The 26,792-nt window shown below is 55.8% G+C and overlaps 1 protein-coding gene across 1 annotated transcript in view; it reads left to right on the top strand.

Moving 5' to 3' along the window:
- Positions 1 to 1,733: 1,733 nt before the first annotated feature.
- Positions 1,734 to 26,792, top strand: part of TCF7 (transcription factor 7) — a 40,857-nt gene continuing 15,798 nt past the window's right edge. The window contains 5 exon segments of the mRNA XM_039467448.2: positions 1,734 to 2,203; positions 2,369 to 2,435; positions 2,955 to 3,079; positions 25,672 to 25,780; positions 26,544 to 26,631. Coding sequence (XP_039323382.1) covers positions 1,955 to 2,203; positions 2,369 to 2,435; positions 2,955 to 3,079; positions 25,672 to 25,780; positions 26,544 to 26,631 — 638 coding nt within the window. The 5' untranslated portion in view covers positions 1,734 to 1,954.

Below are 26,792 nucleotides of genomic sequence, written 5' to 3'. Positions count from 1 at the left end.
TCATGGGTCTGGGGACATCTGTTTGGAGGAGGTGCCTGCTGAACCAGGGTTCCCTACAAACACAGGAGGACCCCTAAAGCCCTTGGCTTAGGCAGACCCGGATTCCCTTTCGGCTGTCCCAGAGGAGGTTCACCCCAAGCCAGACCCTATAACCTCAGGAGCTGAGGTGGGGGAGGCTGAGCTCCAGTCCCTGTGCCTCTCCCCTCAGGGTAGGGCCAAGCTCCTGCTTCCCCGCCAATCTGGAGCAGATCAGGCGAGACTGAGCGTCAAGCCCAACCTGGGAGGAGGCTGGAGAGAACTAATGGGCAGGGTCTTTCCCTCATCTCCATCACCAAGCTGAGCACTCGTGCACATTCCACCCCCCAGTCCCAGCCTGGGGAAAGAAGGAAAGTGGGCACCCTGGCCCAGAGGTGGTGGGGGAGGGGGAACGGGTGGTATCCGAAGCACCCCGCTGGGCGGGCGCAGATAGGATCTGAACACAGGGAAGCACGGCCCTGGTTCTTTGATCCGCAGCCAGCCACGCCGGGCCTGGACCCGAGGGAGGCACGGCTGTCTTCCGGCCCGGCTTTGCACCGCTGCCAGGGGTCCCGTGGGGCCCTCAGCGGGAGAGGTGTCCAATACCCGGCCCTCCCCCAAATACCCTCTATCCCAACTGCTCTCAGAAGAGGCGGGAGCATCTACACTGAATCCACCACAGAAACATGCTAGGGGGGCTGCGGTTGACTGCATCGCGATTCAAAGGGCCGGTGTCTTTTGTGGATGTAGTGGCTGAGCCAGGCCAAGCGCGCCTCGGAGGCCTTCGTGGACGCAGAGCTGGGTGCCATGCAGATGCGCTGGAAGCTAGACACTTTCCCGCGCTTCGAAAACCTAGAAGCTTCAATCTGGATCGAGTGAGGGTTAGAGGGTTAGTCAGGCCAGGGTCAACTTCTAAATGCGACTTCTCGGGTTGAATTGCTGCTGATGAGGGACCTACGTCGGAATCCCGCGGCCCACGTGGCTGCCCAAAGCTCCGAGTCTCCGGGCTGCAGGTTCTAGTCATGGAAACAACTTGGGAGAGCCATGGGGGTCGGGGTTTGGAGGATCGGCTGAGGTCCTTCCTCCTGATGGTCTTGGCTGTGTGTTCGCGGCTCGGAGCCGTTGCCTGGCTGAGGGGCCCGTCACAGATGTGTGATGCATAAGCTCTGCATGCAGCAGGAACTCAATAAATGTGCGAGGGGGTATGCTTGTGTTCGCGCTGCTTGCAGGCGGAATAGAGGACCGGGCAAGAGCCGCGACAGCGCCGCGGAGTCCCAACGCTGCCGTTTCCTTGGGGTCGGAGCACAGCCTCAAGCAGCCGCCAGCTCTAGGAAGACCCAGTTCAAAGCACAGGGCGCCCGGGAGCCCTGGCACGATACAGTTCACACCACAGCTGCGGTGGTAAGCCACGCCCAACTCCCAAGGGCCTAGGGGACCCCTGCCCTCCGAAGCCAGAGGGGAAACCCGGGCGCAGGATGCGGGGTTAATATCTGGTTGTAGGTAAGTGGGGTCAGGAGTTGCCTTTAGAGTCGGCGTTTCGGGAGAAGGTGATGATTCTCAGGCTCGGCGGACGTCTCGCTCGCGGTGAGCGCCTGCGGCGCGAGCCCTTTAAGACTATGCCAGAGGGCGCGTCCCGGCCTCTCCCGGGAGAGGAGGAGCGGAGCGGACCTGTGTCCCCGCCCCGGCCGGCCCCGCCCCCGCTGCCCGCCCCGCCCCCGGCATTCGGCCGGCGGCGCCTTTGATGTTCGGACCCGCCAGCTCCCGGAGCCGCTCTGCCCCGCGCCCTAGCCCGCGCCTGTAGCCCGCCCAGGCGGAGTCAGCCCGCGCTCCGCCCGCCGCGATCCGGGCTCGGAGGTTCGGACTCCGGGCTCGCCGCCCCCCGGGCCGGCTCCGCGCCCCGCACTCCCGGCGCCCCGCGCCCCGGCGGGCGGAGCGCACCATGCCGCAGCTGGACTCCGGCGGGGGCGGCGCGGGCGGCGGCGACGACCTCGGCGCGCCGGACGAGCTGCTGGCCTTCCAGGATGAGGGCGAGGAGCCGGACGACAAGAGCCGCGACAGCGCCGCGGGTCCCGAGCGCGACCTGGCGGAGCTCAAGTCGTCGCTCGTGAACGAGTCCGAGGGCGCGGCCGGCGGCGCGGGAATCCCGGGGGTCCCGGGGACCGGCGCCGAGACCCGCGGCGAGGCCGAGGTGAGCGCCCGCCGGCGCCAGCTCCTCCCCCGGGGTCGCCGCGCCCCGCCGCCCCCGCTGCGCGCGGCCCCCGGGGTTTCCAGCGTGCAGGGCGCCCCTGCCCCGGGGCTGGCTCCGACCCCGGCGCTCCCACCGCCCCTCACGTCCCTCCGGTTCTCCCTCCAGGCTCTCGGGCGGGAGCACGGTGCGCAGAGACTCTTCCCGAACAAAGTTCCAGAGCCCCTGGAGGACGGTGAGTTTCTGCCCGGCCCGGCTCGGCTTCCTCGCGCTCAGGCCTTGGCCTCGGTGGGACCGGGAAGCCGAGGACCGCGGGGAGCCGGGTGCCTCCCCCACCGCAGCTCGGGAGGCGGCAGAACCCAGGGGTGGGGAGTGGGGGGCGGGCTTCCCGGGCGCCGCTGGGTCGAGTCACTTCCGGTGCCCTGACCTTTATAGGAGTAAACAGACCCCAGCCATCCCCGCCTCCCCTCCTGCCCAGGTGACTGACTAATCCGCCGTCTTCAGGAGACAGAGCTGGCCAAGGTTCCTTGGTTGGAGGGCGGGGTGGGGGGTCAAGTAGGGGCCGCCTCGGGGAGGCCTGCACTCCTGGTCCTTCCCCCAAAACTTGGCACTGCGGATACTCCCAGCCCGTTCCTTTCCAAGTCAGGAACTTGCAGGGGACCCCTTGGCAATTCTTTTTCTCTGAAGAGCAGACAGCCTTCAGCCCCAGCCACCGCCAGGGCTGGTGTGTCTGACCCAGCTGTGGTTTTTCCAGGCCTGAAGGCCCCGGAGTGCGCCAGCGGCATGTACAAAGAGACCGTCTACTCCGCCTTCAATCTGCTCATGCACTACCCACCCCCCTCGGGAGCAGGGCAGCACCCCCAGCCGCAGCCCACGCTGGTAAGTGGCCCCAGCAGCCAGTGCCGCCCTCGGCTCGCAACCTCCTTGACCAGGTAGGCAAGAGACTTCTGCCTGGAACAAAACAGATGAGACTCCTGTGTTGGTCTTGTTTCCCATACACACCCAGTGGGATCCAAACCAAAAGGAGAACTTTGCTGAAGGAAGGAGGGGCTGCCCTGGGGCATCCCCTGCCCTCGGGCTCTTGGCTTTTGTCTTCCTAGCTTGCTCATAAGCAGTTGCAGGCTCTGTCCTGGTGCTGGGTGATGCCAGGGTGGGGTCTACTAACTTTTGAGCTGAGACCACCCTCTCTCCTCGCTGCTCTGATCTGAGCTCAGAGCTTTGCATTTAACTTTCTAACTAGCCCAGGAAACCCTGAGCCTCCTCGGGGCTTGGAGGAATGGGCAAAGCTTATCTGCTCAGGTACCCTGGTTGTACAGAAGAAACGTGCTGTACTGTGTCCTTACTGGTGTGAGTTCACCCTCGCCAAAGAAGGACCCTGAACACCATTGTGTGGAAAGTGGGTTCTTAGGAAACTGGCTTGGTCTCAGACACACCAGGAAGAGTTGGCGAAGGTGCCACAAATCAGTGATGTTGAGAAGGGACCAGTTTAATGAATGCGTGAATTAAATATTTTTAAGTACCCAGTGCTTTGAAAAGATTTCATGATCATTACAAACCATGCCTGTTGGTGCAGATGACCTTAGTGTGAAGACCCTATTCTGAGTGCTTTGGAGCAGTATAGCTGCTCTTTTAAAGAAATCCCTGTTTGTGTCCACACTCTTCTCAGTTGGCCCAAGTTGGGGTGAGGGTACATGGAAGGTTTGGATGACTGTGGTGAGCAAGTATTGGATGCGGATGTAACCCCAGTGCAGGTGGGGCTGGCAGGCTGAAGACTCACATGGCTACGGTAGGGTCACCAGAGGGAGGAGAGAGTAACTGCTAAGCTGTTTCAGACCAAGAGTGCAGAGGGTGGTTCTGAGAGCTACTGCATGCTGAGCTGGTGGGAGTGAGAAGACATCCAGCTTCTCTCCAGAAGCCCAGGCTGGAAAACCTGTTGTATGGCTGGCTCTAAAAATGAACTTCTTGCCCTTTGGGCCCCTATTTCCTCATCTGCAAAATAAGCATGTTTCCGAGTAGTCTCTGTATCCAACTTTCTGCTCGGGGGTGGCTTGGTGTATGAGGTGGTTCACTTCCTTCCAAGTCTGTGAGGTGAGGGGCTTGCCCGCTAGCCTTCCCCCCATGCAGTGACTGTACCCAGAGAACTCACTCCACATGAGCCCATGCTTAACAAAGATGCATTTTGGATTCCTGCAAGACCCAAACCCTTAGATTTGGGACCAGGTTGACATAATCCACCAGTGCCAGACTTCCAGCAGGTGAGCTGCATGCATGGGGGCTGGGGTCACCGTGGGACCGTGATTAGACAAAAGGCCTAGGCCCAAGGCTCCACTTCATCCTCCCGGGGCTCCACAGCAGCACAGGGAAAAGGCATCCTTTTGGAGCTCATCTCGTGGTGTGGGCAAGTGCTGGGAGAGTATCCAGAGCAGGGAGGGCCTTGTTCTGCTGTCGGGGGAAGGGTGATGGGACTGTTTGGTGTCCGTTGGCAACACAGGTCAAGAGTAGTCTCTAACAGTCAGGATAGTCGGGGAGGCACAATACCATGGGCCTGGGTCATTTATTTTTCACCTTTCTGTCTTTCTCAAGCCATGGCAGATGCATTTCTATGTATCACACCCGCTCCTATAGGTACAAACCCCCTTGCGCTCCTCCCCACTGTCTGGGTTCTAGGCACACAGGAGGAGGAGGATGGACTCTGACAGTGACTCTCTGTGTCTTGGCCTCAGCTGCTCTGTGGGGCTGCAGAAAATGACAGAGGCAGAGGTCTCAGTGGGAGTGACACTGGGTGAGGAAGATGTATGTGAATTTAGGTGAATCTCTTTCAGCAAACCTGCCAGTTACAAATACATAGCAAGTCAGAGTATTTGCTTGCATTACCTGAAGACATGTGGGCATTTAAAATGTGGTTGGGTTTTACCAAGCAAAGTGGATCCACCCCCACATTTTAGAAGCACATTTATCATTGGATTCAAGGTTCATGTGTCTGGAACCAGGACTGATCCTCTTATCTTGGGTTGGGAGACCCTTGCAAGGGCCCTGAGGAAAAACTACCTTTGGAAAAGTTTTCCAAAGCTGGTCACTTTCCCAAGCCCATATTTAAAGAACAGACAGCTTGCTGCTCAGGCCCTGCCACAGGCCTTAGATCCAGGCCCCCTTGCCCTTTGCCCAGCCCTTTCTGAGGGCATCCGTGTGGTCAGCACTTAAGCTCAGATGCCCGAGGCCAGTCACTGGACTTCCCTCAAGAGCAGGAAAAGCCTATACCAGGGACTGCTCTGCCCATGTGTGGGATGCCCATGCGGCTGCTGTGTTAGAGACCTCAAAACAGCTCGAATCTCGACGGGAGCAATGGGCTGAATGACCACCCCACAGCCAACTGCCACAGGACACTTTTTTTTTTTCTTCCAAAAAGGTTCCTTCTTTTTGGTAGTAGGCTTCTTTTAAGCTTGTTTGAGGAAGAAGAAATTAGGTCAAAGTTCATTCCATGAACACTGTCAGGCAACTAATGTAGGCTTGCAGGCAGTTACTGGCCTAGACCAGTAACCAGGGTTTTTTGTTTTGTTTTTGTGTTTTGTAAGAGACAGGGTCTCACTCTGTTGCCCAGACTGGAGTGCAGTGGTATGATCTTGGCTCACTGCAGCCTCGAACTCCTGGGCTCAAACAGTCCTCCCACCTCAGCCTCCTGAGTAGCTGGGACTACAGGTAGGCACTGCCATGCCCGGCTAAGTTTGTTTTTATATTTTGTAGCAATGGGATCTCGTTGTGTTGCCTGGGCTTCGGTTTGGTTTTGTTTTCTCCTCTCTGCTCTGAGACCTGAAAGTCGGTGGAGGCAATGAGCAGGAGGATAGTGAGCTGATCCTAGGCTGTACTTTGGGGGAGATTCTGGGATGAGTAAGATATTATTCCTTAGGCAAACTCAGGCTCCTGGGTGCACACAACATAGTCAGTCTGGTCATATCCAAAAATGATGTGAGGCAGCCTTGCTCTGTGGCTCCTATGAGCTCTACTTGGAGTCTGTAGCTTGGACAGATGCTGAGCCTTTTGCCATTTTGATGAAATACCCAGAATAAACACAGAGGATAAGTGCTTGCCAGGGGTTGACGGAAGAGAGGGCTGCTAATGGATATGGGGATACTTTCTGGGGTGACGAATATGTTCTGGAATTACATAGTGGTGACAGTTGCACAATCTTATGAATATACCAAAAGCCAATGAATTATATATCCTTTAAAACGGTGTATTTTGGCGGGGCGCAGTGGCTCACGCCTGTAATCCCAGACTTTGGGAGGCCGAGACGGGTGGATCACAAGGTCAAGAGATCGAGACCATCCTGGTCAACATGGTGAAACCCGTTTCTACTAAAAATACAAAAAAATTGGCCGGGCGCGGTGGCGCAAGCCTGTAATCCCAGCACTTTGAGAGGCCGAGGCAGGTGGATCACGAGGTCGAGAGATCGAGACCATCCTGGTCAACATGGTGAAAGCCCGTCTCTACTAAAAAATACAAAAAGTTAGCTGGGCATGGTGGCGCATGCCTGTAATCCCAGCTACTCAGGAGGCTGAGGCAGGAGAATTGCCTGAGCCCAGGAGGCGGAGGTTGCGGTGAGCCGAGATCGCGTGCTCCAGCCTGGGTAACAAGAGCGAAACTCCATCTCAAAAAAAAAAAAACAAAACAGTGTATTTTATGATATGTGAATTACATCTCAATTTAAATAAAAAGGCTGAGGCCTTTGGCTGTTGGCAGACTTGGAGTCATGTTTCTCCGTCCCTGATCTCCACAGCCATCCAGGTCCCTGGGCATGCCCCAAGCCAGGGGGTCAGGCGTCAGGTATCAGGTCCAGTGGAAAGAGCCTCGCTCAGGCAGTGGACTCGTGTTGGTGCTCCCAGCAGGTCCAGAGTGTGCCTGGGGGAGCAGGAGGTGAGGGTATGAGCAAGGTTCCAGCAGAGGAAGGAAGTGCTGCTGACGCACGGCCAGCCTGTCCGAGCCACTTTACAGAGATGAGTAGGTGCAGGAGCACCCACCGGCCTCCACACACCACAGGGCGAGCCGTGGGCCTTGCTGGGAAGCGTTAGTGATTGGTGTTGAGTGCCAGCTCTGGCTGGAGTGAAGCCTGCTAGGAGGGAATTTGGCACCAGGTTGGGTACCAGGCTCTGCCCCTAGGAGTGCCCGGCTGAGTGGAGGAGACAGAGACCTGAAGCAGGAGCTGGTAGGAGAAGCTCCTGTCACCAGGGTGTCCCAGCCCCAGCCCCAGCTATGAGGGAGAGCCCACTGAGCAGCACCCTGAAGGCCACAGGGTATCCAACAGATGAAGACAAGGGAGGGACTGGCAGGCCCCAGGCTCTTCTCTGAACACATCCCAAACCTTCCAGCTTCTCTGCAGTTAGCACCTGAAACCCAAACTATCGCCATCTCTCACCCAGACAGCAGCAACAGCCCCCCCAGGGGCCCCCTCCCTCACCCTCTAACCCCCATCCTAACCCACAGTCCAGGCTTCATATAGCAGCCAAAGGGGTCCTTTAAGACAGAAATCAGATCACAGCTCTCACGTGATTAAACCCTGCATTAGCTTCCCAATGCTCTTGGAGTAAAGTCCAAGCCACTCACCACATCTGAGTGCCTGGGTGGCCCCCTTGTCACCTGCACCAGCCTCTTGCTTTGTCCCTGATAGCAGTCCCGTCCCTGTCCTGGGGTGAGGGGGGGGGTCTTGCAGCCAGCAACTTCTTTACACCTCAGGACTCCTGCCCTGCTTCCTTCCGCTCAGAAGTCTCTTCCCCAGCCCTGCACATAGCCACCACCTTCTCATTCCTCACTTAGGGCTCAGTTCAGATGTCTCCGCCTCAGGGAGCCCCCTCTGACCATCCCTGTGGGACCCTCCTCATCCTCCAGCTCACTGCCTTGCCCGCCCTGGCAGCTCTTCAGGCCGAAACGGTTGGCACTGCTTTACAATGCACTCACCATGCTTAACCCAAAGAAAGCCTGGCTGTTTGTTTCCTCCTCTGCACAATGGGAGTGGTGAACCCTCTTCCCAGAGCTGGAGTGAGGACCGGCAGCAGTGCCAGGGAGGGGCCCAGGGAGGTGCCAGTGCAGCCTGGTCGGGGGAGTCAGCCATGAATGAACCCTTGTCCCTTGCTGGCCTGGCTCCCCTGGGGTCAGTGGTGGCTCAGTGGCAGGCCCCATGTGGACTTGGGGCTGGAGGGGTCTGGAGGTCTGAACCCTGGGATTGGGGACTGAGGGGATCAGTCCCCTACTCACTGCCCTACCTGACCCGGGATTCTTGAGGGGGGAAGTGCTATCCCTGGGACCAAGCTGGGAGCCATAGCCACTCACTCCTTTCTAAGAATTCTTGCCCACCACCCCAAAGATTGACCTGAAAGAGACTCCCCTTCTTCACTCCTTTACATGAGATGTTAGAAGCTTAAGCTGTTTTGTTTTGTTTGAAAAAAAAAAAAAAAAAGGTTGGCTGGGCACAGTGGCTCTCGCCTGTAATCCCAGCACTTTGGGAGGCCAAGGTGGGCAAAGGATCACTTGAGGTCAGGAGTTCAAGACCAGCCTGACCAACATAGTGAAACCCCATCACTACTAAAAATACAAAATTAGCTGGGCATGGTGGCACGTGCCTGTAATCCCAGCTATTCTACTCCAGAGGCCAAAGCAGGAGAATCGCTTGAACCCAAGAGGCAGAGGTTGCAGTGAGCCGAGATCGTGCCACTGCACTCCAGCCTGGGTGACAGAGCAGACTCCTTCTCAAAAAAAAAAAAAAAAAAAAAAAAACGCAAAAAAGCCTCATGGCCATCATCCTGGGAAGCCATGGCCACCCTGTGCATGCCCCTCACTCTTCCCATGATGCTATGCACGGGAGTGGGCTGCCTCCTTGCTTGCAGCCTCTCCTGCAGCTCTGGATTGCTCCCAGGCTGCCTTCTTTCCCAGTGTGAATGATGTTCTGTACACATCACTCCACCATGACTATTTTCCTGAAGCATAATACCCAAACAGAAGTATGGGTCAAGAGGTAGGAAGAATAGAGGCGTTTTACTTCCCTGGTGCCCCTGTTTCCTCTAGGTTCTGAGCTGTGACAGTCCCATGCTTACAGTGGCTCGGCACAGCTGACGTGGAGTTCTTCATTGAATAGATTTGTGGTGGGCAGTGGGACTGTGAGCTGTTTTGAATTACATTTCTTTCCTTGGAAGGCTGCAAAGTATTGGCTGTTGTATTTGCAAAATCTGCAGCCTCTTCTCCACTGCTCCCAAGGTAAGACTTTGAGCATGGCTGCCTCCAAGCCTTGATGCCTTTCAAAGCCAGGAGGGCACCATGAAGGGGGCCAATCCCACAGACCCCTGGTTAGAGCCAGGCTTTCTGCCCTACCCTGTCCTAAGACAGGGAGGGAGGGCTGGGAATTCAGGGTGGCGTGCCCCTCCTCTGGAAAGTCAGGGTGAATACTAGCTCAGCAGGGCAAAGAAGACCGTCCCAAAACCCAGGGCTGGCAAAGAGCCCTGGATTGGTTGCTGAGATCTGGGATCCTTCCCCCAGCTCTACCAGGTTCCACCAAGCCAGTTTCCACAGCAGCACACAGGAATATTCATACCAACACTGCCACCTCCCAGCTGCTCTGAGATTCAAGTGTGAGTGGGCTGAAGCAGAGAGGGATGAGGGTGGCCCCCTTTCTGAGTCTCTGAAAACCATACCCCATCCCCTGCCCCTCCAAGGAAGGAGGTTTAGCTGAGCTATAAGTAAGGCTCCAGGGATGCTGGTTTAAAGTCACATAATTGCTGAGGTCAGATGGGTCGGGGTGGGCCCAGAGCCTCCTGGAGGTGCAAGGGAAGCCACAGCCCCTCTGAGCCTCCTCAGGCTGTTGCGGTCCCAAAGCCATACAGTCACACCCCTCACACCTTGTGACTGATGCTTCCTGCTGCTGTGTACAAACAAGGCTCCGTTGGAGGAAACAGGTGTTTTATCAGGTCACGGGGCCCCCACCCACAATGGTACAGTGCACAGATCCTCCTGCTGCAGGTGGGACAGGGAGGCCAGATCAGGGAAGAGACTTATCCAAGGCCCCTTAGGGGAACAGACAGAGGGAAGGCATTGAGTCTGCACGATCCTCTCTCTGACACTGTATCTGCCATTCTTTGGCTGGGTGGCCCTGTGTGAGTTAAGTTAGCCTCTCTGAGCCTTAGTTTCCTTATCTAAAACTGAGGATAATGAGAGTTCTCACCTGCTTGGGTCACTGTGGAATGGAAAGAGGCAGTGTATGTGAAAGAGCCAGCACACATAGATGCCTCCTGAGCAGGCATAGTGGTGGAGGGAAGGCCTCTACCAGGAGTGTGAGTGCTCCAAAAGCTGAGGTGGCACTGGGGCCTTGGCTGAACTTCCCTTTCCCAGCTCTTGGGGCAGTGCCCTTGGCCCACCCCACCCTTAGGCCCTCAGCCTGTTGACAGACAACACATTCTGTGCTGTAATCTTGGGTCCATACCCCAACTGAACCCCTTCTGTATACTTGGCCTGGCTCAACACATTACAGGTTCCCTCTGGCCTTCCAGAGCTCAGTCCTGGGAGACAAGGAGACTTTCATTGGGAGCCTCCAAGTTGGCTCTGAGGTTCTGCCGGAGTTGAAAAAAGGGCACAGAGGAGGGAAAGGCCAATGGGAGCAGCAGGGGAGGCTCCTGAGAGAGGGGCCTGCACAGGTGAGAGGGGGAGAACATTCTGGATGGGGGCCCTCCTAGAACAAAGGAGGAAAGAGGCAGAGGCTGGCATGCTCCGTCAGCAAAGGGGTGGACAGAGGCCTGGGGTCTGTGAGGGACGTATGGTGAGGCTGGAGAAGAAGGGCCCAGGCTGTGACCTTGGTGCTGGGGCAGTGCCGGTTCCAGAGCCTGGGAGAGGCTGGTGGGCACATGCAGCATGTTGGCATCATGGTAGGGCAAGGCGGCACCCACCTATAGATGGTGGAAATTGGACATGGTGGGCCAAGGTGGGCAGAGCCAGCTGCTGGGACAGGGTGGATGCTAAGGAGGCATGGGGATTATGGGAGGAACTCGAGCAGAGTCAAGGGAGGGGTAGGCTTTGGGCAGAGAAGACCCATGGGTATTGAGCAGTGCAAGGCAAGGGTACCTTACAGGTGGGAAGTTTCCATTTTCCTCTTTCCATTTGACTCATGCTTTCAGGGTTTGGGAGCCTAGGGTCTGGCCCCCTGATTACTGAGGGGAACTCTATCCCAGAGGTCAGCAGCTTGTTTAGGCCCTAGGGCCCATTGGTGACTCAGCCAGGGTGTGGAGAGCATCTCTGACCAGCATTGTCTCTAGCAGAGCTCCAAGGTCCCAGGGGCCTTGGCGGGGGTGGAGGGTGGGTGTCTCCGAGAAACCAGGACGTCGTCAGCTTCTTCATTCAGGCAGTTTGCTGCCCTGTCTCCCCAACCTGTCATGCTTAGGGTCTGGACCTGGGAAACTGCCTCCCTCCCTTAAAAATGTGTGGCCCACTTCTGCCACTGCACACAAGCTGTCTACAGCCTGGGTGGGCTTGTCCTCCTCAGAGGGTTCCCGCCTTCTTCCCCTCCTTGCTGCTGGAACACGGCGCTCCTCTTGGCCAGTTCCCCAGGGAGTAGAGGGCCTCCATCCCTTGCTGTATAGGGACCCTGGCCTGGGGCATAGCTGCGATGAACCTGAGTCTGGCCCTCTCCTGGGCTCTGCCAGCAAACTACCCTAGAGGCTGAGCAAGCCTGGGGGGACACAGCCCTCACTTTGCAGCCCCGACTCCACAGCCAGAACTCCCTGGAGATCAGAGGAACAGACACTCTGCCAAGTAAGCTTCCTCCTAGCACCCCTCCCTCCCCGTTAAAACAACCAGCTTTCTCTTCATGGGCAGGAAAGCTGTCTGGGCCTCACACTGTGTGCTTCCAAATGATGAGTGTATGCCAGAGGCTCTAGGCATGGATGGGCAGGATATGGCCCCAGGGGACAGTGGCCATAGGCTTTGGGGGTTTACACAGTTAGGGCTGCCCCCACTCCACCATGTCTGAGCTGGTTTGGGTGCCAGTGGTGGCAAATTACCTCCTCCCAGGAAACCCAGTTTTCCCATGAGGGCAGGGAGCTGTGATGGGAAGGAAGCCATCCCTTCCCCTGCTGTGTAACCTCACACAAATCTATTAACCTCTCTAGTTCTCAGTTTCTTTGTCTAAAATGGGGTGGGAATCCCTGGCCATGGAGAAGCCTGTGTGCTGGGTGGGCCTCAGCCAGGGTCTGCTGGGCAGCTCCTTGCAAACACTGCTCCAGAGCCAGCCTCCTCATCAGGCACTAAGTAGTCATGGGGAGGGAGGGACAGGTGATGAGAGTCCAGGCCGAGGGATTCTGACTAACTCTGACCTGGCTCTGGTGGCAGCGGGCCCAGCCTCCTGGCCTGCTGGGTCGCCATCTGAAACGCATTACTGATGCTTTGTAAACTCCACATCATTTGGCCACATGAAAGCCTAGGACCTAAAAATAGCTGCTCCCAGAGGACGCCCCGCATTGGTGGGGCTCAGCCGACCTCTGCACGCACACCCACCACCAAGCCACCTCCCTCGCCAGGGAGCCCCGACTGGTAGGGCCCCACCCACTCACCCTCCCAGTGTGGGCAGCCACTGCCTGGGGCCAATTTATCTGGGCACAGATCTCACTCACTGGTCAAAGCTTCAGGCCCTGTGGCTGTACCCAGGGCAGAATGTCTGAGAGAGCCAGGAGGAGGCTGCCGAGGGTGAGGTGGTAGCTTTGGGACCCTTCCCCAGACTTGCCATGCCTGGAATACTGGGGGGAAGCTTACTGGAAAGCTAGTGGAACCATCTTACAGAAGAGGACAGAGGCCCCGACGATGGGAGCACTGGGAGGGGCGCTAGTCTGATGTTTACTTGGCCAGTGTCCGATGTTGGACACAAGAGTCGCTGCCCACGTGCTTGTGAGAGTAGGGCAGGGCCTGTCTGGGAGCCCCCGGTGTCCGGCAGAGAACCCACTAAGCGGGAGGCAGGGCAGCACAGGCCTCTGAGCTGCTAGGGTTGACTCTTTGCCCTGCGTCTGTGGGTTCCCTCTCCTTATGGTCTCTATGACCAACTGCAAACCGCTCTCTTCCCTAAAAATAAACATGCTTATGGGATTGGGGGAAGCTTTGTAGCTATCAAAGGAAATAATAGGGTGTTTTAGAAAATTACATTGTGTTTTAAATAACCAGCATGAAAGTCATTAAGTTTGAAGTTTCATTCAAATCAGATGGCTCTGTGGCTGGCCCGGTGGCCAGGCAGGCAGAGGTGGGTGGGCCCTTCCGAGAGGCTGAGAGGCAGCTTGTGGAGAGCCTTGCGGCGGTGACAGCAGTGAGGTCTCTGCTGGCTGGGTACAGCCAAGGTCCAGGCGGGCTGGCCACCGAGTGCGTGCCTGGCTGCAGCAGCCACCCCAGAGCTCACTGGCAGCCTTTGAAGCAGTGTGCAGCTGGCTATGGTGGGCAGCCCCATGGGCGGGAGTGTGGCGACAAATGAACCTGGGAGAGCCGAGGCCACAAGGTTGATGGCCATGTTGCGGGGGATGGTTTCAGGGATGGAGTTGGGATCAGAAAGGGCTGGGGAGGATCTGTGGGGCCCAGGCCACATCTGTTCACTTCACCACTGGATTCTCAGTGCCCACCCTAGGGCCTAGCACACAGTAGGTGCTCAGTAAGCAGCTGTTGAAAGAATAACAACTTCAACAGTTCATGTGTCAAGCACTTCCCAAGTGCCAGGCCTGTGCCAGGGGCTTTTACTCATGATACCAAGATACGTACAAGCCAAGAAAGTAGATACTACTGTTGCCTCCCTCTTGCAGATGGGGAAACTGGGGCTTAGAGAGGATAAGGAATGTGCTAATACCTGGCAGAGTCAGGATTTGAACTTTGGTCTGTTTTATCCTGAAACCCACACTCCTCACTGCTCTATCTGATTTGCTGAAGAATGTGAGGAGATGGGGGCACTGCGGGCCAAGAAGCTAGGTGGTACCCCCAACACCCTGCCAGGTTCATAAGCTGGACCCAGCTGGATTCCCCTAGCCCCAGAGAAAGGCCATGCCTCTCACTGCCTCTCCAGGGACATCTCATAGCTCTGGGCCTGGGTCAGGGATGGCCCCTGTCCTCCTCGGACACCTGGCAAATTCGGGGCTCCCAGAGCCAAAAGGGCTGTCTTTCTTGATTGAAAGGCATGTGCCCAGGGCTTCCAGAACAAATGTTACATGGAAAAGTATCTGTAAAGGACATTTAGTATCGATTCCGATTTGGTGTGTGATGGAAGTACAGATAAAAACCTGTCTATAGGTGAATCACTTCCTCTTTCTAGTATTGGTCCTGATGCAGCTCAGGGCCCACTGTAAGACTTCTGGGCCAGGCACTCTCCTCTGTGTGGTCCCAGGCTGGGCTGGGGGGTTTCATAGGCTCTGAGTCATGGGAAATGGCTGGACTGAGGCAGCTGAGGGAGTCCCAGGGTATGGGTGCGCCTGCCCACCTTATTCCCCCATGGGAAAGCTGCTTAGGAGCCAGAGCCACTGCCAGCCCTACTGGGGCACTTTGATGGCAGTTTCTTCTTCTCTCGCTGCCTGCTGCCTCCCACCCTTTCACTCTGGTCATCGCGGACCAGTCAGGAGCTCAGTGATATGGCCTGACAGGAATCTGGCAGTGGTCCAGAGGAAATCAAGGGCTGGCCATCCCGACCTGGCACAAAGCTGGCGTTCCTGAAAAGCCCTTGTCTTGGGACATACTTGCTTTTGCTTTTTCTTCTGTTTCATTTTATTCTTAAATAAAAAAGGAACATTAAGTTGAAAAAGTGCAAACATTAATCCATCTTAACCTCACAGCAACCCCATGAGGCCTGGACATTTTACAGATGGGGACCCCCAGGAATGGAGAGACTTGTGCCTAATGGGTGGTGGAGGAGGGATTTGAGCCCGGGCATCTGACTCGGCGTTTGCCGTCCCTCCCTTACACTCAGTTGCGTCTTTGGCCATGCACATGTGTGTGGCAGCCACAGCCGGGTGCCTGGCTCCCCCGTCCCATCCCTTCCCACTCCTCGCCCCCAGGACTATGCTATTTCACCCTCTGCCCTGTTTGCGTAATGCTACATCCAGGTGTGTTTCTGAGAGTTGTCTGCAGCAGTTTTGTGTGACCCTCCCTCACTCGCCTCATGAGGGGCTCTCCTAAGGTTCCTGTGCAGTTGACACAGCCCAGCCTCCTCCCTCTGCTCACACTGGGTGTGAGGCCCTCGGGTGTCAGCACCCCAGGGCCTGGCACCTCCAGGAGCTCCTTTCCACGCCTTGTGGATAAATGGCTAGACAGTCCAGACAGAGCCCCAGGGGCCTTGACTGGCCGTAGCTGGGGGAGTGAGTGCTTCCTGACCGTGGCCTTAGGGCAGGACTGTCCTCCTAACGGCTGGTACAGGCTGCGGAACAGAACAGAACAGAACCCATGTGTTGTCTTTGCTCCTCAGAGGCTGCTGGATTAAATTGGGCAAGAATGCAGGGCCAAGGCTGGGGAGGTGATCTCCAAGTCTCTCTCCCTCTGCCCTTGAGCCCCTACCTTTCTGGGCCTTGCCTGGGCTCTCAGTTCTCACTCCCCAGCTTCAGGCTAGGCAAGCCCTTGCAAGAGCACCCCAGCCTCCAGTGGCTGCCGCACCACTCCTTACACGTGGGGCCTCGGAGCACCAGCCAGACCCTGTGGGAGGGATGACTTCTTGCGTTTCTTTTGGTCATTTATGACAATTAAAACCACCTCCTTCAAGGACAGGGCGCCTTCACCAAGGGCTGGGGGAAGTCGGAGCCACACTGCTAGCTAATTTGTTTCAAGAAAGATTCTTGTCTGGGCACGGTAGCTCACGCCTGTAATCCCAGTACTTTGGGATTACCTGTCGAGGCAGGTGGATCACGAGGTCAGGAGTTCAAGACCAGCCTGGCCAAGATGGTGAATCCCGTCTCTACTAAAAATACAAAAATTAGCCAGGTGCGGTGGCAGGTGCCTGTAATCCCAGCTACTCGGGAGGCTGAGGCAGGAGAATAGCTTGAACCAGTCGGGCAGAGGTTGCAGTGAGCCGAGATCGTGCCACTACACTCCAGCCTTGATGACAGAGTGAGACTCCATCTCAAAAAAAAAGATTATTGGCAGGCTGTTGCCAACAGAAGTGCTGCCTGTGAGGCCTGTCACTGAATGGTAAAGATCTGTGGCCAAGAACCCCATAGAGCCAGATTCAAATCCAGATCCACCACTGCTGGCTATGAGACCCTGGGCAAGAGTCTTCTCTGTGCTTCATGTTCCTCATCTGCAAAGTATGCACAGGACACAGTGGTTGGGAAGACTGGTAGGATTCCAGCAGAGGCAGAGCTCTGCAAACTTCGAGATACTCAGTTGGCTGTTACTAGTGGGGGCTGCCGTCTCTTTCTGCCTCTTCTGCAAAGCCCCCAGGAAAACAGTCTCAGAACTCCTCAAATACCTCCCTCCCCAGATCCCTTCTTTCCCTACTGCCAAAGACAGCGGAGCTATGAGGCTGTGCCTTGCCTTGATCCACAGTGGGCTCCTGGGCACCGAGGAGGAGCTGCAAGTTGCATGAGTAACTGCCTGGGCTGGGGGTTGCCCAGCCTCAGGGCTGCTGCGCAGTCTCCAGGCTGTGTTGATGGCATCAACTAGCAGCTCAGTTGCAGCAGCTCCCGGAAGCTTATATTTTCCTCTAAAAACATCCTGTCCAGAGGGGCGTTCACCTCAAAACAGAGGAAAGAAAACGCAAGTAAACGAATGCATAGAAACCACTGGAGGCCAGGGGCCAGGCCACTCAGCTAAGTGGGGCTCAGCGAGTTGAGTGTGCCTCGGGTCAGGCCGGGCCTAGAGCAGGCCTGTGGTTTGCCAAGCCTACATGCAGGGACTCCAGTCACCACCTTCGCGGTGGCAGGCCGCTTTATCTGATGTCAAGGCCAAGCGGTGGGTGGACTGGCCACACGCACCTAGCAGAGCCCTGTGCAACTGTGGCAGCAGCCTTGTGCCAGCAGGCAGGACTGAAGGCTCCTGGTCCAGAAGGGTGTGGCCTTGCCAGCCCCCAGCCCTTCCAGCTCAGCTGGCCACGCAGCCACACACTGTGCTTTTCTGTGCTTTGTGGTGGGCGTCTGGCACAGGGCATCCAGCACACTGTGGGTAGGGAGCTTGCAGGCCATCTTTGGAGAGCACCGTGTCCTGGGCAGTTCCTGGAGCAGGGGCTAGGGATAAAGGGCATGAGCAGGGGCTCCTCCAGCCTCTCAGCCCTACTGGAGTATATCTGCAGAGGTGAGATCTGCAAAAGCCCATTAATCGAGACCTGGTCCATATGCAGATGAGCCCTGTTTAGAAAGTCTGAGGGGCCCATCCCCTGGGAAATTCATTATGGTCTGAGGCTTTGTGGGACATCTTGCTCAGCAACTGGGCAGACTCCTTGGCACTAAAGCACCGTTGGTGCTGGTCAGTGGGGCCCCAGTTCTAGATGCAGATGCCTGGGGGAGCTGTGGGGCTGCCTGGTGAGCCGTAGCAGTGCAAGGAAGAAAAGTGAGAACCAGAGGGGCTGTGCCAGGGGAGCTGGGCCAAGGGCTGAGACCAGCCTACACTGTGCTTCCCAAGTCACTGCCCTGGCATAGCCTGGGTGTCTGTCCAGGAGAAGGGGTGCTTTTTCTGATTAGCACAAACGCACCATGTGAATTAACGGCAGCCCTGATTTTGACTGGTCATTCTGACTCCCAAAGTATTTCAGGCAGGAGAGGACAGGGGTAGGAGGAGGCCAAAGGGTCTTAGGTACCAAGTAGGATGTCCTGAGTCCAAGTAGTGGCCCCAGCTCCTCCCAGCTTCCTTGCCTGTACTGCAGTGATCCTGTGCCCAGCCCTAGCCTGGGTGCCTTATTTAGTGCAGACACATTGTCCCTAATCACTGGCTCCCTAATGGCTCCCACCCTGCTACACTGGACTCAACTTTGAGGGCCCAGCTCTAATACATTCAATATAAATAACTCAAGGCACAATTCCAGACCACAAGGGCAGGATAGATGAACAGTCAACTATAGCACAGTGGATCAGTGCTCCAGAAGGAGTTGAGGATGAGGGCATGGCAAGGGACCCCTCCACAGATGAGGAAGTAGGACAGACTTCTAGGAGGAAGTCTATTTATGTGAGTCCTGAAAGATGGATTGGAGTTTGCCAGGCCAAGTGGTACAAGAGTGCTCCGGGGAGAGTGAGTATCATGGCCCTTGGAGCCAGTGTCCCCACGTGGCCAGAGCATGGAGAAGGGGAGGATGAGGCTGGTGCCACTGAAGACCCAGAGAGCCCATAAAGGGTCCTGGCACTGGTCTGGTGGGGGCTGAGGGGCCACAGGTGACTTTCTCACCTCACTGAGGCTTGCTTCCCACATGTGCGAATGGGAAGAATCTATAAGAATCTTGAGGCCTGCCTCAAGTGGGTTGTCACTCGTGGTATTTACGTTACTCAGTATCACCTCTGTGTGTTTGGCAAACAGAACAGGAACCATAGCAATAGCCCACCTTTCTGTCTGGTCAGCCTCTGCCCTGGAAGCAGCACAAGGATCAAAGTGGGGATCTGCCCTTCATTCCATGTACTTTTCCCCAAGGCCTCTCCCAGCTCCAGACCAGGCATCAGGAGCAGCCTTCTGCCTGAGGGAAGAAGTTACAGCCCTGTGGCTGAGGAGGGGGCATGCACAAGTTCTGGAGGCACCGGGATTTAGAGGGCTTCATGCAACAAGTCTGCTGAGTGCAGAGCCCAGAGAGACAGAGATGACTACCAGGCAGACCCTGCCCTCCAGGACCCCCAGGCCAACCTCCACCAGCCAGGCTGGTGGCACCCCAAGCCAGGTCACTGGCCTTTCCACAAGGTGATCCTTAGACTAAGGTCAGGATGAGAGCGGGCCAGCCTAGCCCAGAGCAGGAGAAAGTATGGAACACTTTAGGGGGGAAGGCACGTGGGCCAGAGGAGCAGGCTGGCATGACTGTGCCGTGGTGAGCAGGGGACATGGCTGGGGCCTTGGGGCCATGCTCAACTGCTGCCACCAGGCAGGCTGCCAGTGCAGCCAGAACCCCCATCCCAGGGGTCTCAAAACTTGCTGGAGCATTTTTCAGGTTAGGGAAGCACTCATTCAAGTAACCCTGACCAGCCAGGCTGGGAAAGGGAGAGATTGAGTTTAGAACTGGGACAGCCTCCTCCCACTCCCTACCTTGTTCTGCGCACAATAACCATAGGCCCTGTGCAGTGTCATGGGTGTCATCCCAGCTCTGCCACTTACTAGCTGTGTGACCTTGTGCCTCAGCTTCCCCGTCTGTCAGGTGGGCATAGTAGTTGACCTACTATCATCGGTCTGTTTTAGGAGTATCTGAGCTAAACTCTGCAAGGTGCTCAGAACTGTGTCTAGCACATGGGAAACATTCTACTCACATTAGCACATGCTTTTCCCTTGGCCTGAAGCATTCTTTTGCCTGGCACATAATAGGAGCTCATCAACATACCCTGACCGAATGGTACTAATAGCAACCAGCTGAGCATCCTGGTCTCTTGGGGGGCTGCTTCTGCTGGCACAGTCCCATGCCACTGGGAGGCGTTCTTGGGAGGGCCTGAACAAGCCTAACCTATCCCCTACCCCCTCGGGCTTGAGCAGAGGAAACAGCAACTTTCTTCGCTGGGAAAGTGTTGTGAGGCTCAAGCATTTGGGGGTTTTCAGAGTCAACTGTCAGAGGCGAGGGAGTTTCTCTGCTGGCAGTGGCAAGGGCTGTCAGCGTGCACACAGCCTGCAAGCAGACCGCTGCGGTCTGCAGGGAAAATGCCGACTCTGTTTATTTTTCACCTGAGCCTGCAGGAAGTTGGGGGGGTTGGGGAGTGGTGGTAAAGGGGGATGCCAAGCCAGGCCCAAGCTCGACTTCAGAACAGAGGAGAACTACCTCAGGAGTCTCCTGTTTCCACCTCCTCCTGCCTGGTCCTGCCTGGCCCTCTTCCAGGCTCCAGCCTCTAAACAAGAGGGCACGCTGGAAGCACCCGAATGAGAAATTCCTTGCCATGGGCTCAGGAAATAGCCCAGAAGGGCGAGGAGCCCCTGCGGGACAGTGGACTGAAGTGGCCTGAGGAAGTCTTTGAGCAGTAAGAGCAGTACAGTGGCAGGAAGGACCACCTCTGCAGGGAGTGAGCCCTGTCACCAGGCATCCAGCAGAAGTCTGGACAGGCACTGATGGGACAGAGATGACTCTAGGGTAGCCCTGGGGTGTCTGAGCTGGTGGAGGAGACAGAGGGGCTCAGGCAAACGCAACAGCAACAAACAGGCGTCTGGGGTATGCTGATCAAGCAGCATGGGCTGCGGATGAGGCATATACGCATTTAAATATCCTAGCATGCTTTGAGAACCCAGCTCTATGTTTGGTACTCTGGCCCCAAAGGGTGAGGGCAAGAGAGATGAAGGTGGGCCATTGAGATGCTCAGAGCCTGGTAGGGACAGTCAACCCAGGCCTGCCTCCTTCCCTCAGGGACTGGGCACAGTCATCATCAGGGGGAGCAGGAGAGGGGAGCTCCAGTCACTGGGCTCCCCATGCACACACCAGGCCCCAGGCGACCCCACCCTGTTGTCTAGGCAGCCTGGCCCTGAGGCAGCCTTGTGCTGAAGCCCTGGAGTGGGACATTCCACTGGGCAAGGGGGACATGGGCGCCAGACCCTGTGCCAGACGGTTTCCCCTGACTACTACCACCAGGCACCAAGGGGGCTGGGGAGTGAGGCTAAAAGGCAGCCTGCATGAATGTAGGAGGGACTGGCCAGGACCTCGATACCCTGCCTTGCAGCCCTGGCCACCCCAGGACCTCCAGCTGCCAGTGGGTTATCTGCCCCACCACTGCCCACCTAGCACTTCTCCTGTGGTCTGACAGCCGACTCCTGTTCAATGCATTTTTTCCCGGTTCCCAAGGAAAGCTGGTAGACAGTAGGAGCCCACAGCCTGCCAGGCAACACCCCGCATCATATGTATATGTACCAGGCCAGCAGCTGTAGGCTGGGCTGGATTCTCTTGGTGGTTTCCTAGGCCTAGCCTGAGCTGTGCAGCAACGTGGGGCTCAGGTGGCAAAGCTGAACCCAAGCCAGGCCCAGCATGGCCAACGAAGGTCAGCTCTGGCTTCCCCGCCCCCGATAGGAGGGCTCTCCATGGCTTCCTGGCCAAAACTCCTGTGAGTAGTTTCTTGGTAAACTACCCACTCCCAGGGGAAGGGCAGTTTACTGAGAAACCTGCATTGGAGTCATGTTCTCACTACCTTGGAGCAGACCCCCAACTCTGGGCAGAGCAGAGACTCTGAGACTGTCTTCCAGGAGCTGGCACTGTGGACCCCTGCCTATTCCGCTAGCCAGGCCCTCAGTCCATCCCAAGGGTCAAAGAGCCAGAGCCAAGGCTGGATGGCAAGGCCTCCTCTGAAGCAGAAGCTTAGACTCGAAAGCCCCCCATGCTCCAGGCATTTGTGCCCAAAGCTGGTGAATGGTGGAATGCTTTCTGCCAGAATCCAATGTTCCTGAAGTAGGCCCTAAGGCTCAGTCTCCATCCTCAGCTATCACGAGGGCCTGGTCAGGGCTGATGCTGTCTGGCTGTCTGGCTGGCACTATTCTAGGAACCTGTTAGGATAAAAACATCTCAGGGGTTTCCAGGAAACTTCCTACTTTAACAGGCCCTTAGCTCCTTCTCCCCAGAACTTTAAGACAAAGCAGAACTTTTACATCTGTGACCAGTAAGGTGAGCAGGACTGGTATTCTCATCTTCATTTTACAAGGGGAGAAAATGCAGCCTCAGAGAAGGGATGACACTGGCCCAGGATCCTCTAGAAAAAGGTCAGTGAAAAAGCAAGTCTAGATCTGGGCCTCCCAACCTACCTCACATCATGGCACGTTTACAAAATTATCACTGGAGCTGGGCACGGTGGCTCACGCCTGTAATCCCAGCACTTTGGGAGGCCGAGGCGGGTGGATCACGAGGTCAAGAGATCGAGACCATCCTGGTCAACGTGGTGAAACCCCGTCTCTACTAAAAATACAAAAAGTTAGCTGGGCATGGTGGCGTGTGCCTGTAATCCCAGCTACTCAGGAGGCTGAGGCAGGAGAATTGCCTGAACCCAGGAGGCGGAGGTTGCGGTGAGCCGAGATCGCGCCATTGCACTCCAACCTGGGTAACAAGAGCGAAACTCCGTCTCAAAAAAAAAAAAAAAAAAAAAAAAAGAAACAAAACAAAACAAAATTATCACTGGAGTAAATGAAGAAGGATGCTGGAGGCTAAAGCACCCATGGGAAGTCCTGGGCATAGTGAACAAGGAAGAGAGTAGAAGGTGCTGGGGTTACAGAGGAAGCAGAGGACAGATCATGTAGAAGTTTACTTACTTATTCTGAGACGGCATCTCGCGGTCACCCAGGCTGGAGTGCAGTGGCACAATCATGGCTCACTGCAGCCTCCATCTCCAGGGCTCCAGGGATCCTCCTGCCTCAGCCTTCCTGAGTAGCTGGGGCTACAGGCATGTACCATCATGCCCAGCTAGTTATTTTTATTTTTAGTAGAGACAAGGCCTTGCTATGTTGCCCACACTGGTCTTCAACTCCTGACCTCAAGCAGTCCTCCTGCCTCAGTCCCCCAAAGTGCTGGGATTACAGGCATGAAGCCACTGTGCCCAGTCCACACAGAACTTTGTAGGCCCCAGGTCAGGAGATAGCATGGGAAGCCACTGGAAGCTTTAGGGAGGAGTGACATGATCTGATTCCTCTTGCTGCTGGATTGAGGACTGGCAGAGGGGCAGGAGAGATGCAGGGGTCTAGGGAGAGTCTGCTGCAGTCATCCAGGTGCGAAGTGATAGTGGTTGGGACTGGGTGGAGAACAAAGAAGAAGGAAGAAGTGGTGGAATTCTAGATACACTTTGAAGGTAGAGCATTAGGGTTTGCTGATAAATTGGATATGGAATATCAGAGAAAAAGGAGTCAAGGATGACTTCAAGGTTTTGTCTGAGCAGCTGAAAGGACGAAGTGACCATTAACTGAGGAAGACAGGGAGGAGCGTTTGGGGCAGGAAATCAGAGGGTCTGATCTGGATATGTTGAGTTTGGGAGGCATTTCAGACCACCAAGTAGAGTTGAGTAAGCATTTGGAAAGTAGAGTTCCTAGAAGTGGGGCTGGGATAGAAATGTGGAGTTATCACATGAAGATATTTAAAGCTGTAAACCCAGATGAGGGGACGATGGAAGCCAGAAACAAGGTGAAGGAGTGGTCTGTGAAGCTGGAGAAATATCAGGCAGTGTGGCATTCTGCAATCCAAGTGAAGAAACTAGTTCAAGGAACTGGGAGAAACCAATTGTGTCTGATGCTGCAGAGAGGTCGGGTAAAATTACAACTGAGAATTGACTACTGAGTTCAGGATTGCAGAAGTTATTGGGACTGTGACAAGAGTCATCTGGTAGAGGGATGGGGCAAGACCCTGGCTGCGTTGAAGAGAGAATGAGGGCTGAGAACTAGGGGCAGTGAATGTGGACAGGTCTGCTGAGGTTTCTGTAAAAGGGAGTGAGACAGGAGGTGGTAGGTAGGTGGGGGAAGATTTAGAGATGGGATAAATGGCAGCCAGTTTGTACCCTGATGGGAATGAGACAGGGTTTACAAAGTGCATGACACAGTCCCTGGCACATAGCAGGTACCAGATACCTGAAGGACTTCACATGTGTCCACATGCCCTGCAGCTGCCCCAGCCTCTCCTCTTCCTTGCCAGTCACCTACAGGGACATCATACTCTGCCTGCCTGAGGAAAGGAGAAAGCCTGGGTAGCCCTGTTATATGAGGCTCTTCTTGGTGAACAGATAGATGAGTAGGGCACGTAGCAGTGTCAGCACCTTCCCCAAGACCAGAGAGGAAGGGCGAAGCTTGTAGCCCGGAGGCAGGAATATGAGGGAAGATGCCAGCAACACGGCTGTTGCTGGCAGGTGAGGGGGCCTGTGCCCAGCTGGGAGCTTCATGCTTTGGCTACAGTGGGACTTATACCCAGCCTTCCATCTGGGCTTGCCCTGGGCTCCAATAACCAAGTGCCAAGAGACTGTGCCAGTCCCCCTCACCATGAGGCACCCTTCTCCAGGCCCAGAAATAAAGGGACTATGAACTCCATTCACTACCACGAGAGAAGCCTGAAGCTCTTAAGGAGTCTGGCTAAATTCACCCAGTCAGAAACTGTACCCACAGAGTGGGGAGGCACCAAGACCACAGCCCTTATTACTGTCTTGCCCCAAAGATGTCCCGTTCCCTCTCTCCCAGGGGTCAGAGATCACTCATCCATAGTCCTAGCCAGCAGCACCCCTGCAGATGGGCTTTTCGAAGTGGGAAGTTGAACCTGGGTTGCAGATGATGTCTCCAAGGCCTTGACCCATGCAGATGTGCACTGAGAATACTGTAGACCTGGGCCTTGGCCCTGGTAGTGACTCTCTGCAGCCAAATCTCCCTGGGGAGCCCCTCTTCCAGCCTGCTGACTGAGTCATCTCTTGATAGAGCAGTGCAACTAGTGTGAAAACTGCACTAGTCTGGCCAGGTGCAGCAGCTCATGCCTGTAATCCCAGCACTTTGGGAGGCCAAGGCAGGTGGATCACTTGAGGCCAGGAGTTCAAGACCAGCCTAACCAACATGGTGAAACCCCACCTCTACTAAAAATACAAAAATTAGCTGGGCACAGTGGCGGGTGCCTGTAATCCCAGCTACTCGGGAAGCTGAGGCAGGAGAATCACTTAAAACCACTGGGAGGCGTAGATTGCAGTGAGCCGAGATTGTGCCACTGTACTCCAGCCTGGGCCACAGAACAAGTCTCTGTCTCAAAAAAAAAAAAAAAAAAAAAAAGAAAAAGAAAAGTAAAGGGTCCTGCGGTGCTGACAAAACAGGAATTACAGGGGCTGGGCAGGTTGGCCCTGAAGGAAGCCAGGCCCCATCTCCCCTGAGTTAGGGGACTGAGGAGGACCCTTCCCTATGCCAGCAAATCCTGTGAGGCCTGAGCCAAGACAAATGGTCAGACTCAACATACCCAGATTGGGGACTAGAGGAGGAAGAAAGCAAGCTCCAGGCTGTGCTAGGGTAGGCCTGAGTATCCTCAAACCATGCCCTGGTTTAGGGGGCTGGAGGCTGTAAGCAACACCCAAGACAAGCCAAATCTGAGATCAGGAGGCCAATAAGGGTTTTCTGGACGGGGGAGATGCACCTCTAGGAAATGAGTGCCTAGAAAAAAACAAGAGGCTTTCTAGCGGGTGGGACTGCTTAGGTAGAGTCTTGCAGGCTAGTGGGCAGAGGCACTGGACACAGGGTGGCTTGAGTTGTATCTCCTTCCCTGATGCCTCTGGTTTTGGCCACTTCCACTTTTGAGAGCTGGGCTTCCTGCACACAATTCACTGGGACCCTGCCTACATACACACCCTCACCTCGGTGCCTTCCTCCCTCAGGACTCCCCACACTTACCCACCTTCCTTCTCATTTTTCAGCACAAGGCCAGTCAGCCTGCCCATGGTGTCCCCCAACTCTCTCCTCTCTACGAACATTTCAACAGCCCACACCCCACCCCTGCACCTGTGGACATCAGCCAGAAACAAGGTACAAGCCTGGAATGGGGAGGGGCCCAGTGAAATCAGTCTGAGGGCCAAGTCCCCAGTTTCTGAGACCAGATGACCGGGTCCATTTTATAACTGGAGAACCTGGGGCTGTGCAAACTAAGGGCCCAAAGAAAATTCCAGAAAGAGGGACTGGGGGTAGGAGGGCACCAGAATACTGGAAAAGGGGGTGTTAGGTCAAAATGTGAAAGCTTCAGGTTGAGGTAGAAGCCTAAATCCCATGGGTAACCCTGCTGCCAGTATGGGAGCATTGCTGAGAACTGTAAAACTGTAGCCTTTCCTCCCCTCAGTGAGAAAATGGAAAGTGGTGGTTGTGATGGCTGATTCACCTCGGCCTCAGGCAAAGTCATTCTGAAATCCCTCATTGTCAGCTGTGGGAAACCTGCTGACTCAACCCTGAGGGGCAGGTGGAACCCTGGCTACCCAGGCTGGGCTCCCCTAGACTAAGGACCTGCCTCCTACCCAAAAAGCCAGGCTGGAGTCCCCCCAGCAGAGATGCCCCAGCCGTGGACCAGGAGGCCTGGCCTCCGTGCCTGAATGACTTCAGCTCTGCCTACTGGCCAACTGATGTCTTAGACAAGTCACCCGGCCCTCTGCCCTGAGTTCGTCAAAGGGACACTGTTCTCACACTGAATAAACCAGTTTATGTCTGGTCGTCTTAAGGCTTCTGTAGGCAGCTCTAGGATGTAGTATATATGGCCTGCCGGGTCAGGCTAGCCCACTCACTCAGTCTCTCTCTTCTGCAGTTCCTAGGCCTCTGCAGACCCCTGACCTCTCTGGCTTCTACTCCCTGACCTCAAGCAGCATGGGACAGCTCCCCCACACTGTGAGCTGGTGAGTGTTGGCCCAATGGGAAAGGGGTACCATGTGCTGGTCAGACCAAGACCTGCCTGCCCTTCCATTTCCCCCTCCATCCCTCTTGGCTGGCCACCCTGCTGCCAGCTCTGTTTAGATGCCAGGGGCTGGCCAGGAGGTCTGTCCTAACCTGGCTGTGA

The sequence above is a fragment of the Saimiri boliviensis genome, chromosome 1, assembly GCF_048565385.1.
Source record: "Saimiri boliviensis isolate mSaiBol1 chromosome 1, mSaiBol1.pri, whole genome shotgun sequence".
NCBI classification, from domain to species: Eukaryota; Metazoa; Chordata; class Mammalia; order Primates; family Cebidae; genus Saimiri; species Saimiri boliviensis.
This window is presented reverse-complemented; position numbering and strand designations above follow the sequence as displayed.